The sequence below is a fragment of the Hoplias malabaricus genome, chromosome 13 (genome assembly GCF_029633855.1).
Source record: "Hoplias malabaricus isolate fHopMal1 chromosome 13, fHopMal1.hap1, whole genome shotgun sequence".
In the NCBI taxonomy this organism is placed as follows: domain Eukaryota; kingdom Metazoa; phylum Chordata; class Actinopteri; order Characiformes; family Erythrinidae; genus Hoplias; species Hoplias malabaricus.
Window position 1 is genome coordinate 7,455,868 of NC_089812.1, and position 15,739 is coordinate 7,471,606.

The 15,739-nt window shown below is 41.5% G+C and overlaps 2 gene segments (V, D, J or C); both read right to left on the reverse strand.

The window, feature by feature from the left end:
- Positions 1-6,268: 6,268 nt before the first annotated feature.
- On the reverse strand, positions 6,269-7,003 carry LOC136665229 (Ig heavy chain V region 6.96-like). The segment is given in 2 exon segments: positions 6,269-6,573; positions 6,814-7,003. Coding segments are annotated over 2 exon segments (495 nt in total).
- An 8,070-nt stretch (positions 7,004-15,073) lies between these two features.
- LOC136665120 (Ig heavy chain V region 5A-like) lies at positions 15,074-15,526 on the reverse strand. The segment is given in 2 exon segments: positions 15,074-15,381; positions 15,484-15,526. Coding segments are annotated over 2 exon segments (351 nt in total).
- Between the last annotated feature and the right edge of the window lie 213 nt (positions 15,527-15,739).

The window sequence follows — 15,739 nt, forward strand, 5'->3', positions numbered from 1 at the left end:
ACGCAGTCTTCTGCAGAGGTTGCACTCTGATATCACGGTTCTTGCTGCTGAATTAGCTTTAGGTATCCAATACCGTTGTCTTAATCTTGCCAATACATAATTTCTGCCCCCATGTCCTGTTTCTTTGTGAATGTGATGAAGAATAAGGTGGGCTATTCTGTGTTGTTTGTTCAAAAGGGCAGGATGCTTGGCCTCCTCAGGCATCGCCGATCTATTTAGACGCCCTCCTGCTCTCAACACACCATCTTGTAAATATGGATCCAATTTGAAAATTGCGCTGTTTCTTCTGACATGAGTGCTTCCCTGTTGCAGAACTTTTATTTCTTCAACATAAGTTTGTCTCTGACTGTATTTGATCAGTTCCATTTCAGCTTGGGATAGATCCTCCACTGTAAGCGTCTTCTTTTCTAGATTCTTCTTACACGTGATCATGTATTCTTTAACCATTGATCTGCATTTTTGTGTGTCACGTTCAGACTTCTGTATAGCCTTCTCAAACTCTTTTCTCTTTCTGCTTAGATACTGCAACATCTCTTTTAAATGCAAAATCCAGGCGGTTGCTTTCTTCAATTTGTGCCAACTGGAGTAATACTCAAAAGCCACAAATTGGCTTACTAAATCTAGGTTGTCTACCACTGTATTTGTACATGACACAGCGGCTGACGTCTTCACCTCTTCATCGTGTTCTGACAGGTAAGTAGACTGCTTAGGTTGATCTGGCCACTCATTCTTATTACTCAAGAAACTAGGCCCTTGAAACCAGCTCTTACTTGTCATAAAGCTCTCGATTTTCAATCCTCTTGATGTCTGATCAGCTGGGTTCAGAGAGGTGTTGACGTACTTCCACTGAGCTGATGTAGTGGCCTCTCTAATGAAAGAGACACGATTTGCCACAAATGTCTTGAAACGAAGGGCATCATTTTCAATGTACTTTAGTACTGTCATACTATCTGTCCAGAAAACCGAATCTGTCAGAGGAACTTGAAGTTCTTCTTTCAACATCCGGTCAGCCTTGACTGCAACCGTTGCAGCTGTTAACTCCATTCTTGGAATTGTAACCTGCTTAAGAGGAGCAACTCTGGATTTTCCCATCAAAAAGCAAACATGTTTCTCTTCTCTCTCGTTAGTCAACAGGAGATACGACACAACCCCATATCCATCTTGACTTGCGTCTGAGAAATGGTGGATTTGTGCAGTCTTTGTGGGTCCGAATGAATTGAACTTAAAACACCTGCTCACACTAAGTTCTGACAGCTTCTCAAGGTCTGCTAACCATTTCTGCCATATCTGACGTGGCTTCTCTGAAATTTCTTCATCCCAGCCTTTTTTCTCTTTGCAGAGATCTCTCAGAATAAGCTTGACGGGTAGAAGTAATGGTGCTAAAAATCCCATTGGGTCATACACGGAACTAACAACGGATAAGATGCCTCGTCTTGTGCAAGTCCAAATCTTTAACTTCAGCTGCTCTTTCATCGACAGGGATGGAGCACAGCAAGGCTCTACTGTTGCTTACCCACTTGGTCAAGTGGAACCCGCCTCTGGCACATAAATTTGTTAGCTCTTTCTTAAGATTAACAGCTTCTTCTTCTGTAGCAACTGATTTTAAACAGTCGTCCACATAGAAGTTTCTAAGAACTGTCTGAATAGTTTCTGGCGAAGTCGTCACATCTGCATCTTGTGCTATTCTTCTTAGTGCATACGATGCACAACTGGGGGATGAGGTGGCTCCAAATAGGTGCACGCACATCCTATACTCTGTCACTTCTTTACATAAATCGCCACCTGGCCACCAAAGAAAGCGCAACAGATCTGCATCTTCATTTGGAACACGCACCTGGTAGAACATGGATTCAATATCCGCCATTAGGGCAACAGGCTCCTGCCTGAACCTAAGCAGCACTCCAATAAGGGTGTTTGTAAGGTCAGGCCCTTGTAGTAGTTTATCGTTTAACGATTTTCCCTGGTAAGTTGCCGCGCAATCGAACACGACCCTCATCTTCCTCTTTTTTGGATGGTACACCCCATGGTGCGGGATGAACCATACTCTGCCGTCACTGCGACTCAGTTGCTCTTCTGGAACTTTTGTGGCATAGCCTTTCTCTAAGATGCTATTCATAAAGTCTTTATACTCCTGAAAGAAGTCTGAATTTCTTCTGAACTTCCTCTTCAAGGAGTTAAGCCTTTGCTCAGCTATACCACGGTTATATGGCATCTTCACCCCATCATCCTTCAGAGGCAGTTTAATGCAGTAATGACCATCTGTAAGACATGCAGATGTCGATACAACATGCATAAACTGCTTGTCCTGTTGTGATGGCTCTTTCTTGTCCTCACACCGGCGTTCTGGGAAATCAGCATCATAGTGCTTAATCAGCATGTCCTCAATACTTAACACAGAGATGCAGTTGACAAAGAAACTCTGTCTATCAACATCATCAGATTCCTTCTCTTGACATCTGCTGACTGGTCCGTTGACTACCCAACCTAGAGCAGTCTTCACAGCATATGGTCCATCGTTCTGGCTATTAATTATCTCCCACGGCTCCATAGCCTTATGGGCATTAGCACCGATGAGAAGACCAATCTCCGATTCCAGCTTTGGGAGATGGACTCGTTTCAAGTAAGACCATTTCTCCAAGTCTTTCTTCTGTGGTATATTGGCTCTCTTGGCAGGTATGTATGGGTGTGTATAAACATTGGGCAGCTTGATGTAGTCTTGTCCGCCTAAACCACACACCTCTAGATCTTTTAGAACATAACTGCTCACTTTCTGTTCCTGTGACATGGTATGAAGGAGGTACTTCGTCTTTCTAACTTGGATGTTCAACTTCTTCGCCAAGTCCACAGTGCAAAAAGTTGCTGTGCTTCCTTGATCCAAGAATGCATATGTTTTAATTATTTGTGTGCCTTTCTTGTGTTTTACTTGCACAGGTACAATGGGAAGTATACATGCATCATTCCCGACCCCAGTGTGTTCATCTGTTCCACACACTGCAGACACAAGAGCTTTTGTTTCCTCAGCTGTATCATGTGAGCTGTTATCTGCATTGTTCTTCTCTGATGCAGAATTTTCTTTTACCATGTGTAGAATAGCAGGATGCTTAAAGGAACATTCTGAGCATGAGGTCCTTTTTTTACAGTCTTTAAACAAATGACCCGCTGTAAGACACCCAAAACAAAGCCCTTGCGACTTCAGGAACTCAATTTTCTCTTTCAAAGGCTGATATTTTATCGTGTTGCACACATTCAGTGGATGATTCTTCTTACAGTATAAACAGGGACTTTGGAATGCATTGGTTAACTTAACTGCTGAAAGCTTTTTCTCTGATTGTCCTTTAGAGGCGCCCTTGTCAGTATCAGACACACTCACAGCGAAGCTGCTCCTTTTGGACTCACATTTTCTTAAATTGGCCTTCTTCTTTGTGTTTCCCTGATTATCTGAGGTGACATCCAGGATATATCCAAACAGTGGATCATTAGCAACCTTGGCTTGACGATAAACAAAGTCCACCAGATCAGGAAACATGACTCGTTTATTCCTTCTTTCTTGAATGTCATATGCAAAACTTCTCCATTTTTCTTTCAGCTTGAATGGAAGTTTGGTTAAAAATGCACTTCATGTTTGTAGGATTGTTCATCTCTTCCATATAGTCCACATCATTCACTGTGTTACAACATCCAATCAGGAACAGAGCAAAGCTGTTCAATCCCTTCCTGTCCTCAGCCTTTATCTGCGGCCATTCCATTGCCTTCTTGATATAGGCATTGGCAATTGTCATTTTGTCGCCATAGTGACGATCCAACAATGCTCTGGCTTCTCTATAAGCCCTGTCTGGCCTCATGTGCTCACAACTACGAATGAGATCAAGTGGCTCCCCACTCGTAAATTGTTCTAGGTAATACAACCGATCTTGCTAGCTGTCCGTTTTGCTATCGATGGCATGCTCAAAAGCTCTTATGAAAGATCTATATGTAAGAGGATCTCTAGTGAACACTGGTATGTCTCTGTGAGGCAGTTGAGAAAGACTTTGTTGCTTGATAAGCATCTCAGTGACCACATTTTGACGCTGCAGTACTTCATACAGGTCATCAGTGGGGCCAGAATTCTGAGCATTATGAGTCGGAAGATTTGATGAATATTTTCTTCTGACTGAAGTAACAACTGCTGCTGCTGCTTTAGGATTAAAGGCAGGCAAAGTTTTACCAGCTTCACGATGTTCATAATCATCATTTTCAATCTTCTCTTTTCTACCAGGCAAATGCCCAGACCCAGATCTGTGCTTTAAGACTGGCTCTAAGATATCATCCATAGACTCATGATCATCTTCAAAATCTTCATAAACCTTTAACTTGGCATTTGAAACTGCAAGCTCAGTTTGAATCTGAAACTGCTCCTTTTTTACTCTCAAGCGCACTTCTTCTTGCTCAAGTTCTTGTTTCATTTTCATAGCTGCTGCTCTTGCCAACAGTGCTTCAGGTTCCGCTTTAAGTTTCAACCTGACTGAGCTAGTGCTAGATAGTTGAGATGCTTGGCTTATAACTGAGTTAGCCACAGAAACACTATCATGAGGTCTGACTTCATCTTCTGCATCTTGAGATTCTCTTTCAACATTGGCAACCCATTTATTGGTGTTTTGTATGAAAGCCTTTAATTCTGTATATCTACTTTCATACATCTCCTGATCTACTTTCTGATCATCTTCACTCAACAGCTCACATAATTCTTCATTAAGACATTTGTACTCTCCAAAGCATCTTTCAAACTTGAACAGAGCTTCCTCTTTTATGATCTCTACATTGCATCCATCTTGCTTCAATGTTTCTATGTCCTTCCTTTGTTTGCTTAACTGTGCCAACTTTCCCTTTCTCTCACCTTTTAGTCTGTTTATCTTCTCATCTATAGCCTTCTCCGTAAGCTTTGTCGCCCTCTTTTGGTCAACAATTGCATCCGCATTTTTTCTGCCATCTCGTTTCACTCATAAATCTCCACACATAAACGGTGACAATACCACAAATTTCTTACAGTTTTTAAACTCTTCCAACTAATTCACGAACACTCGTGAAAAGAGTTACTTGATGTGTAGAGTTGTTTGGCGTAAAATTCAATGACTTTCTGATTGGGAAATCCAATAGCATTTACTTTCAATTTCCTCCGTTATTTAGCTTGATAGCTAGTGTCGCTAACGGGCTAATATGATGAGAGAATGTCAGACCTGGCCCAGGGAAAGCTTGCTTCGACCGTCGATATATTCAAGGTACCTCTGTCTTCTTACTGTCTTAGCCCAGTAGTTTAGCTCATGACATTTGGCAAGTCTTTTGACTTTTATGTGAGTGTAGTATGCTAACTCACTAATCTCAAACCTCGAAGTGGCTTTTACACGCGACACGTATCAGAAAATAAAAGGTCTCGAATCCAAACTTTTCGTTTTTGTTTGTATCTTTACTATGAACTTAAAATTATACAAAACAAAAGATGAATTCCTGACTTCTAAAGTAAGTAGTGTGACGGTCAAAAGACTGTGTTGCTCCCAGGCTCGAGACTTCTGCCGTCTTCTATGCACCCTCACGCATTTATACTGAACTCAGCAACCAATCAGATTACATCATATTAAAACAATTACATTTCTAAGTTCTTATACTATAAATTTACTTACTATAATGTTGCTTACTATAAATACAACTCAAAATTCTGTTACAAATATTAATTAAATATTGAATCCAAATTTACTATACAATAAACAAAAAATGGCTCTAACAAATATATAACAAGATTCAAAATTACACACTGCACCTCTACAGCACTGAGCAAACACCACTTCTCACCTGTTACTTACGTAATGTCCAGTAGAATGTGCAGTGTTCAACACGGAGAGAGGAAATGGGGCTCATAACAACTGAACGAGATCAGGTGTCTCACCAAAAACTGTCCCCAACAGATAAACAACACTTAAGGGTTTACACTCTGAGAGAGAGGAGAAAATCCAGCTCCAGTCTCACTTCAGATCTGAGAAAAAGTTCAGAAATGCTGAAGCAATGTCTAAGACTCTTTAGCAGACTCTGTTGTAGCTTGTTCTGCTGTAACTGATGAAGTGCATGTATTCTGTAACAAACAATATATCAACAATATATGGAGTTAACTTTAGTGGCTGAAATATTGAAATGACAGTGTTATTAATTAGAGACACAGAAGCAGAAGGAACTACATCTCCTTCATCCTCCACACTGCAGGGGTTCTTGTACAGCGCTGTAAGCTCTTGTGTCAGTGTGGTTATCGAGCACAGTAATACACCGCTGTGTCAGTGTCCTTCACACTCGTCATCTCCAGATACAGCTGGTCTGTACTGTTGTCTCTGGAGATGGTGAATCTTCCTTGGACAGATTGAGAGTAGTGCTTGCTACGGAAGTCACTGTTAATAGTTGCAACCCATTCTAAGCCTTTTCCAAGAGCCTGTCTAATCCAGTCCATCCAGTAGCCATCGAAGTCTAGTCCAGATGCTGTACAGGTCAGTTTATGAGACCCTCCAGGAGAAATGACCGCTGCTTCAGACTGGATCAGCGTTTGACCCCAACACTCTAAAAGAAACAACACATCAATTAATAAAGCAACAGAACGTCACTGTGTTTCTCACCGTCCAGTTACTTTACAGAAGTTGAACATGTCAGTTGTTGTTTAGACCGCACCAAAACTTCATGACATGTCGATACAAATGATACACAACGATGATACACAGCAGATCTGTTCTGTCCACCTTAAATGACCTGTTCTTGGAGCTGACAACAATAACATCCAGTAGAGAAGCAGCAGGATCTTACTTGTAGTGAGGGACATGAACAGAAAGCTCCAGAATGTCTTCACGTCCATTCTCCAGGTCACTGAGTGGTGTTGATCCAGCATAAAGACTGAGTGGAGACTGGGAATAAAAAGTCTGTAAAGGACTCGGACTTTGCATAGGTCTCTCAGTCTGAACTTTCCCTCCAAATAGCCCCGCCCACTTCTCCACATCCTCTACCACTGCTCTGACACCATTCTTTGAAGGAGCAGCCATTTCCTCCAGTGATTCTCCTTCACCGTTCGACACAGGCATTAAACTGACACTCAGGTGCCTGAATATATCAGACTCTGCACTACACTTAATATAAACATGCGCACCCCCATGAGAGGGACCCACTCTATGGAGTTTAAACTGGCTCATTCATTTATTGGACATCAGCAGCTACTTTGTTTAATTTAGACATGTGTCCATTTCCTTTTCTCAGAATTTCCTGGTAGCTCCACATCCTTTCAGACCCCTAGTGTTTAACTGTCTTCTCACGGCTGAAGTTCAAACAGACACAGCTATGGATTTGTTTGAAACTGAAGTGAGAATGAAGCTTGATTTTCTCCTCTCTCTCAGACAGAAGCTTTAAGTAAGTGTTTTCCTCTTGTAGAATTATTTTCTACTCCTCTGTGAAGGCTTTACACTTGGTGTTGAAAAATGCAGGGGATCAGTAGAAATCTGTTTGTGTAACAATCCAACCCTCACCCACCACTGCATTAACATTAATACACTGTCAGTGTATTAAGCCATTCTTCTTGCAGGATAGTGGCCAGGTCACTATGTGATGCTGGTGGAGGAAAACGTTTCCTGACTCGCTCCTTCAAAACACCCCAAAGTGGCTCAATAATATATAGATCTAGTGACTGTGCAGGCCATGGGAGATGATCAACTTCACTTTCATGTTCATCAAACCAATCTTTCAGTCTTGCAGTGTGTATTGGTGCATTGTCATCCTGGCCATGACAAGGCACCATCTTCAGAATACAATGTTTTAACCATTGGATGCACATGGTCCTCCCGAATGGTTCGGTAGTCCTTGGCAGTGATGTGCCCATCTAGCACAAGTATTGGGCCAAGAGAATGCCATGATATGGCAGCCCAAACCATCACATATACACTCCCATGCCTCAGTCTGGGCATGCAACAGTCTCGGTGGTCCGCTTCTTTGAGGCTTTTCCACACCGTAACTCTCCCGGATGTGGGGAAAACAGTAAAGGTGGACTCATCAGTGAACAATACATGTTTCACATTGTCCACAGCCCAAGATTTGCACTCCTTGCACCATTGAAACCGATGTTTGGCATTGGCATGAGTGACCAAAGGTTTGGCTATAGCAGCCTGGCCGTGTATATTGACCCTGTGGAGCTCCCGACAGTCAGTTCTGGTGGAAACAGGAGAGCTGAGGTGCACATTTAATTCTGCCGTGATTTGGGCAGCCGTGGTTTTATGTTTTTTGGATACAATCCGGGTCAGCACCCGAACATCCCTTTCAGACAGCTTCCACAGTTAATCCTGTTGGATGTTTTTCATCCTTCTTGGTGGTATGCTGACATCACCCTGGATACCGTGGCTCTTGATACATCCATGTATATCAGCGTTCATTCCATATATATCAAAGTTCATTCTATATTTCCTGTTTGGCTTGCCATAACATATATATTAAATATATTACTAGTTAATCCTGTTTCAGAATCAGGTAAATCACCAACCTGAGACTTGACTTCAAACTGGATTGTTGCTTTTTGACATATGGGCTGTCAATAAAAGGTTGATTATTAATATGGAATATGTTGGAAGAAATAATACTCTTTTCCCAAAATTAAAGAAATTGAAAGAGAAAATGGAAAGTGTAACTGTCATTTTAATAACTGTGTTCTATATGTTATTAAATAATGTTATTAGGAACAAGATTTTAATTACTCTTTATATTCCCCCCTAATGAAACGATTGGACTGAAAGTAATCTCAGGACATTTTCAGAATTCTCCAAAAGAAAATATTGTAAAGATCCTGTAATCAGAAATATATGCTCTGGTGGTTTGTGTTTGTGTGTGTGTGTGTGTGTGTGTGTGTGTGTGTGTGGAGTCTGGACAGAGCAGTGTATTCGGTGAACTGGATGTGTGGTCATTGGGGATATGGTCATTCGTATACCATTGTGAAGTTGGCATTAGGTATCTGTCAGGTCGTCTCTCTTTAATGTTAGCAGAACTGTGTCCTGTCAGAACTGTGTCTCAGTCTCCAGAGTCTGTTGTTTTAGCAGCACTTTGACCACGACCCACGTTCTTTAACATCTGGGTGACATGAACATTTTGAAAACATGGAGGAATCTGACTCTAGAGACTTGGCTGTGGGTTTTTGTACACCGTGTTCATTAATTTGTGTCACAGTGACTCCCTCGCACAGTAATACACAGCCGTGTCCCCAGTGTCCAGACTCTGTCCTCGTAATGTTATTGTGTTTGTCCCAGTGTCTCTAGAGATAGTGAACTTGGTTTTCAGTTTATCACTGTAAGCTGTGCCCCCAGCGCTGTTGATATATCCAATCCATTCCAGAGTTTTTCCTGAAGGCTGTCGGATCCAAGCTGTACCATAGCTAGTGACTGAATATGAGACCTTGCAGTCGATGGTCAGAGCCTCGTCTGGACGGACCAATAGTGTTGAGTTTTGTTTACCGAGGATCTGACAGGAAGCAGCTGCCAGCAGGAGCAGTAGAGATGTAGAGAACATGGTTGGTGTTGAAGTGTGGGTTGAAGCTTGAGCTGTGGGATCTTCTCTGTTCTCCACGTTTTAATACAGAGAGGTGTAGTGGAAGGAAGCTGGTATTTGTTTAAGTGTAGTGACCTGTAAGAGGCAAAACTACTTAGTCATGGAGTAGGGGGCAGTAGTTTATTACAAAACAGGTAAAGAACCTCCATTATGAATTTACTTTTGTACATATATGAGAAAGGGATAACAGTGGTAGGCCATGTTTTTATTTTCCATTTAAAAATCAGTTTCTTCAGATACTCACTCAACTGAACACAGTACACCACAATATAGATTTGATAATACAGGTTTCTCACATTTATGATACGCCTCCTCACTGAGCAGACATTTGTCATGCCATTATATATTACAAAACATTGCTGTCTAAATAATTATCCTGATGTAAGCTGGGTGTAATTATGAGTCTAGGCAGCATTGAGTTTCAAATATCACAACAGCTATTGTATATCAGTGAAATGATGAAATGTTTAATATATAATGCATGCAGGGGACTTTGGGGGATGTTGCCTTGATGCAACAGTAGATGACAAAATGTGTTGTGTCAAAAAACTATTATTTTCTGGGTTGTGAGTTTATTTATTTTGATTTGAGCCCTTAAACTTATGTTAATTTCCAGTGGCTCAGCTTTATATCATTTGCTGGACTTTAGTGCCACCTATAGCTGTAGTAATGGTAGTGTACAGATTGTCATCACTGACTAAACTCATTAAACAGCCTGTCTTTTTCTTCTTAGATTTCTTCTGTGCATTCCTAAGATTTCCTTCCACAAGGAGGAAAACAAACAAACATAAAAACCCCAGAAATATATATAATCTGGTGTTGATATGGTGTGTGTGTGTGTGTGTGTGTGTGTGTGTGTGTGTGTGTGTGCGTGCACAGAGCAGTTTATTTGGTGCAACAACAACAGCTTCAGAAACAGCACCCATGACCCGTGTGTTTGTTTTCCTGCTGTTTTATTTCTGACCACATCTGCTGTGTTCTTCACTTGCAGGGTTTGTGTACAGCTGTGTGTATGAGTTCCACCACTGTGAGCCTCTAGCGCAGTAATACACTGCAGTGTCTTCAGCCTTCAGTTGAGTCATGTGCAGGTATAAATTGGAGCTGTCCTTGGACGCAGTAAACCTGCCCTGAACTGACTGGGCTGAGCTTTTATCAGAGTCAGAATAATAGTAAATGATCCACTCTAGTCCTTTCCCAGGAGCCTGACGGACCCAGTGCATATTAGTGCTGCCCACACTGAACCCACTGCAGGCACAGGTCAGTTTGTGGGATCCACCTGGAGACAGTGTTACTGACTGTTCAGACTGTGTGAGGACGACCTGAGAGTGGACACCTAAACAGAGGCACAGAGGAGCAGCAGATTACATTTTTATTACATTGTTCAAATGCATTCATATGGATCTTCACAGAGAGAGAAACATCTGACTCACGTCCTGCAGCGAGCAGCAGCAGAAAGTAGGTGATGATCATTATGTTGATGGACACAGAGCTGGTCAAAGTCAGCAGAAATCTGGAGATCTGCTCAGTTTACTCTGTTTATGCAGAAGAGATGTGACAACATTTGCATGACGAGTCAGTGTTATGAAAAACAGCTGCAGTTGCATTGAGAGGACAGTGGAATTTTTTTTTGTGAATTGCGCCCCCTGCTGGAATAACAATTGAATGTTAAACTGGGGTTCTTTTAAAATTGTCAGAGCTTTTTGAGATATTACAGACTGTTGCTGTGAGTGAGGGACAATCTCAGTAGGATGTGAATAGAGTATTGTCTCAGCATTTGTAATACTAAAGCAATGACTACAGTTGTAGGTGTTTGTAACTCATAACCAGTAAATACATTAAATAAATATTCAACACAATGAAATAAATATAATTAAAGAAGCTGGAGTCAAGACCTGATGCAGTGATTGTATATAATGTAAAATAATACAGCAGCAATTAACTGAGATACAATTATTTTTTTAATAACCAAAAGTCCTGAAGACACCACTGATGAAGTACTACCTACACTTACATTTACAGCATTTCGCAAATACTGGACTTTGGTCTTTGGGGATATAATCAGTCGTATCCCTTTGTGAAGTTGGCTGTAGGTGTCTATCAGGTTGTCTCTCTTTAGTTTTGACAGAACTGTGTACTGAATCTTATAAAATGATCAACGCTACAGTCTCAGTCTTCAGAGTCTGTTGTTTTAGCAGCACTTTGACCACGACCCACATTATTTAACGTCTGGGTGAAATGGAAAAGTATAAAATAGTGAGGAACTTGACTCGGCTGTGGGTTTTTGCATTAGTTTGTGTCACTGTGAGTCTCTCTCTCTTGCACAGTAATACACAGCTGTGTCCCCAGTGTCCAGACTCGTAATGTTATTGTGTTTGTTCCAGTGTCTCTAGAGATAGTGAACTTATTTTTTAGTGCATCAGTGAAGTGAGTGCCCCCAGTGCTATCAATACGTCCGATCCACTCCAAAGATTTTCCTGAAGGCTGCCTGATCCACACAGTCCAATCGCGAGAAACTGAATACGAGACCTTGCATTTGATGGTCAGAGCCTGGTCTGGACGGACCACCACAGAAGCAGGCTGGGTCACTTCTGCACAGTGGACACCTGTGGATCAGAAATACACAGAAATACAAAGTGATTAGATTCATCATCTTGGACATGAACATAATCTCAATAGTGTTGAGTGTTATTCACTGAGGAACTGACAGGAAGCAGCTGCCAGCAGGAGCAGTAGAGATGTAGAGAACATGGTTGGTGTTGAAATGTGGGTTGAAGCTTGAGCTGTGGGATCTTCTCTGTTCTCCACACTTTAATAGAGAGAGTCTGATCTCCTAAATACACTGATTTCCAGTGGGAGGAAGCTGGTATTTGTTAATATAATGACCCATGAGAGACTAAGCTAATTAAAGTGTACAGTAGGGGGCAGTAGCTTAACACAGAACATGTTAGAACACCCACTGTTTGTATTCAACAGACGTAAGAAGCAACACTTTCCAGAAAAAAAAATACACCTACATATGTGCATACATTTAACTTCCTGTAGCAGACTGTACAATCTGCCCAAACATTTGTAGATACCTCATGTATAATCAGTGAATTCAGCTCTGATGGTAAGGTGCAGCCATTACAGACACAAACACAAGCTTGGATTCTCTACATGATGTCATTTTACTCTCAGTTCCCTGCAGCTGGTACATCACACTTGCTGTTAGTGAAAGTTTGAACCAAACAGTTCTCTATCACACATCAGTCTTTTCTCCCTCTGTCTTGATACCTGGGAACTCAGCCACATCCTGCCTCTTTCTTTTTTGAAAGTGTGGTGCCACCTACTGGAACATTAAAGAAAAACAAGGGGCCACTGACACTTACACATTGATTCATTTTTATGTAAATATTGGAGATAAATTTTCCAACTCAAATGAGACCTGAAAACATAAACATTGCTGTCATTAATAATTAATGATATTAATGAAGCTTGGAGGAAAGTTCCAGCTTTAATAAAAAATCTATCTGGACAAAGACAGCTAACCTAAGTTATTGTACAGTGCTCTCACTCAGCTGTACCACTGTGTCTCTTCTGGCGCAGTAATAAACAGCCGTGTCCCCAGACTCCAACCTGCTGATGTCTAAGAAAAGCACGTTGCTGCTGGTGTCTCTGGATATTGTGAAGCGATTCTTAAAGGAAGAGCCAGAGTCTATAGATCCACCACCCCAGATGATCCCAATCCACTCCATGGCTTTTCCTGGAGGTTGTCTGATCCAAGCTGTGCCATAATCAGTGAGGGCATAGCCAGAGATTTGACAGGAAATCTTCACTGATTGTCCAGGAGACTTCACCTGATCAGGAGACGAGCTCAGACTGATGCCATGGATGCCTGAGAAGAGGAAACACATCATTAAACATTTTAGATTTACTGCAATTAGCTTCAAACTGACACCTACAGCATATAAACAATGAGCAGAGTCCACTTACATGGTACAGAGACCAACAGGAACCGCACAGTTCAGCTCATCTTTGCTCTGTGTCTGGGTGCTTGTGTCCAGGAGTTTTATACACACTGTGGATATAGTTGGCTTGGAGTGGTGTTGGACTGGAAATTTGCATAATTGCATATGATTAAGGAGGAACCCAATACATACTGTAGTCACCCACACCGAACCCACTGCAGGCACAGATCAGTTTGTGGGATCCACCTGGAGACAGTGTTACTGACTGTTCAGACTGTGTGAGGACGACCTGAGGGTGGACACCTAAACAGAGGCACAGAGGAGCAGCAGATTACATTTTTATTCATTGTTCAAAGACATTCATATGGATCTTCACAGAGAGAGAAACATCTGACTCACGTCCTGCAGCGAGCAGCAGCAGAAAGTAGGTGATGATCATTATGTTGATGGACACAGAGCTGGTCAAAGTCAGCAGAAACCTGGAGATCTGCTCAGTTTACTCTGTTTATGCAGAAGAGATATGACAACATTTGCATGACGAGTCAGTGTTATGAAAAACAGCTGCAGTTGCATTAAGAGAAAATTGGACTTTTTAGTGAATGGCGCCCCCTACTGTAAATTTCATTTCAACATCCTCAAATCTTTACGAAATATTAAAGGCCCATGCTTTGACTGAGGGAAAATCTCCGTAGGATGTGAATGGAATAAATTCTCAGCATTTGTAATACTATATCACTGACTACAATTGTAGGTGTTTGTAACTCAGTCAGTAAATGCATGAAAATAAATATTCAACAGTGCATTAGGACACAATGAAATAAATAGAATAAAAGAAGATGGACTCAAAGCATTGCACATACATTCATTCATTATCTGTAACCGCTTATCCAGTTCAGGGTCGCGGTGGGTCTTCCCAGAGCATCTTTTGCACTGAATGTCTTTCTTTAATGCACTTATTACTTCCTGGCATATTGCACTTAATGTAAGGTATTTTGTATAATTTGTGCTGTAGTTCGAATGTTAGATCCTCTTTTGTAAGTCGCTTTGGATAAAAGCGTCTGCCAAATGCATAAATGTAATGTAAATATAAATGTAAATGTAAATAATTACATTTCCTAATCAACGGTCCTGAACACCCCAGTCTCGAGAGATACTACCTATACTTAAATTTACAGCACTTGGCAACACTTCCCAGAGTGACCTCCTGTTACCATCATATTACAGGAATTAGTGAATGTAGGGTTAGGAATCTTGTCCTAGGACGTCAGTTGGTGTAGTGTATTATGGTTGTCTGGGTCAGATATGGAACCCCAGTCTGCCACCTAATCAGTGCAATTGGCATTTGTTTCTGAGAGTGTTCTGCTATATATTATTTCCAAAATAAAACATAGCAAGGTTTCTTGACCCTCAACAGTGTTATTGGCTATGAGCTCTTCACATTTACTAATTAATGAATAAAAGAAAAAAAAAACAATATTAAGCAATGTATGAACTGTCTAGACACTCTGCTGTGGGTTTTTGTACACCGTGTTCATTAGTGTGTGTCACTGTGACTCCCTCGCACAGTAATACACAGCTGTGTCCCCAGTGTCCAGACTCTGTCCTCGTAATGTTATTGTGTTTGTCCCAGTGTTTCTAGAGATAGTGAACTTGTTTTTCAGTTTATCACTGTAAGCTGTGCCCCCACTGTTACTGATCCATCCGATCCACTCCAGAGCTTTTCCTGAAGGCTGTCGGATCCAACCTGTGTGCTCGCTACTAACTGAATACGAGACCTTGCAGTCGATGGTGAGTGCCTGGTCTGGACGGACCACCACAGAAGCAGGCTGGGTCAGTTCTACACAGTGGACACCTGTGGATCAGAAATACACAGAGATACAAAGTGATTAGATTCATCATCTTGGACATGAACATAATCTCAATAGTGTTGAGTGTTGTTTACTGAGGAACTGACAGGAAGCAGCTGCCAGCAGGAGCAGTAGAGATGTAGAGAACATGGTTGGTGTTGAAATGTGGGTTGAAGCTGGAGCTGTGGGATCTTCTCTGTCCTCCACACTTTAATAGAGAGAGTCTGATCTCCTAAATACACAGAGGTCCAGTGGGAGGAAGCTGGTATTTGTTTATCTAGTGATCCGTGAGAGGACTCCAGGTGTATATTGTGTGAGTGAAGGAAGATCGCTCCCTAGTGTTTAATGACTGGTACATATTAG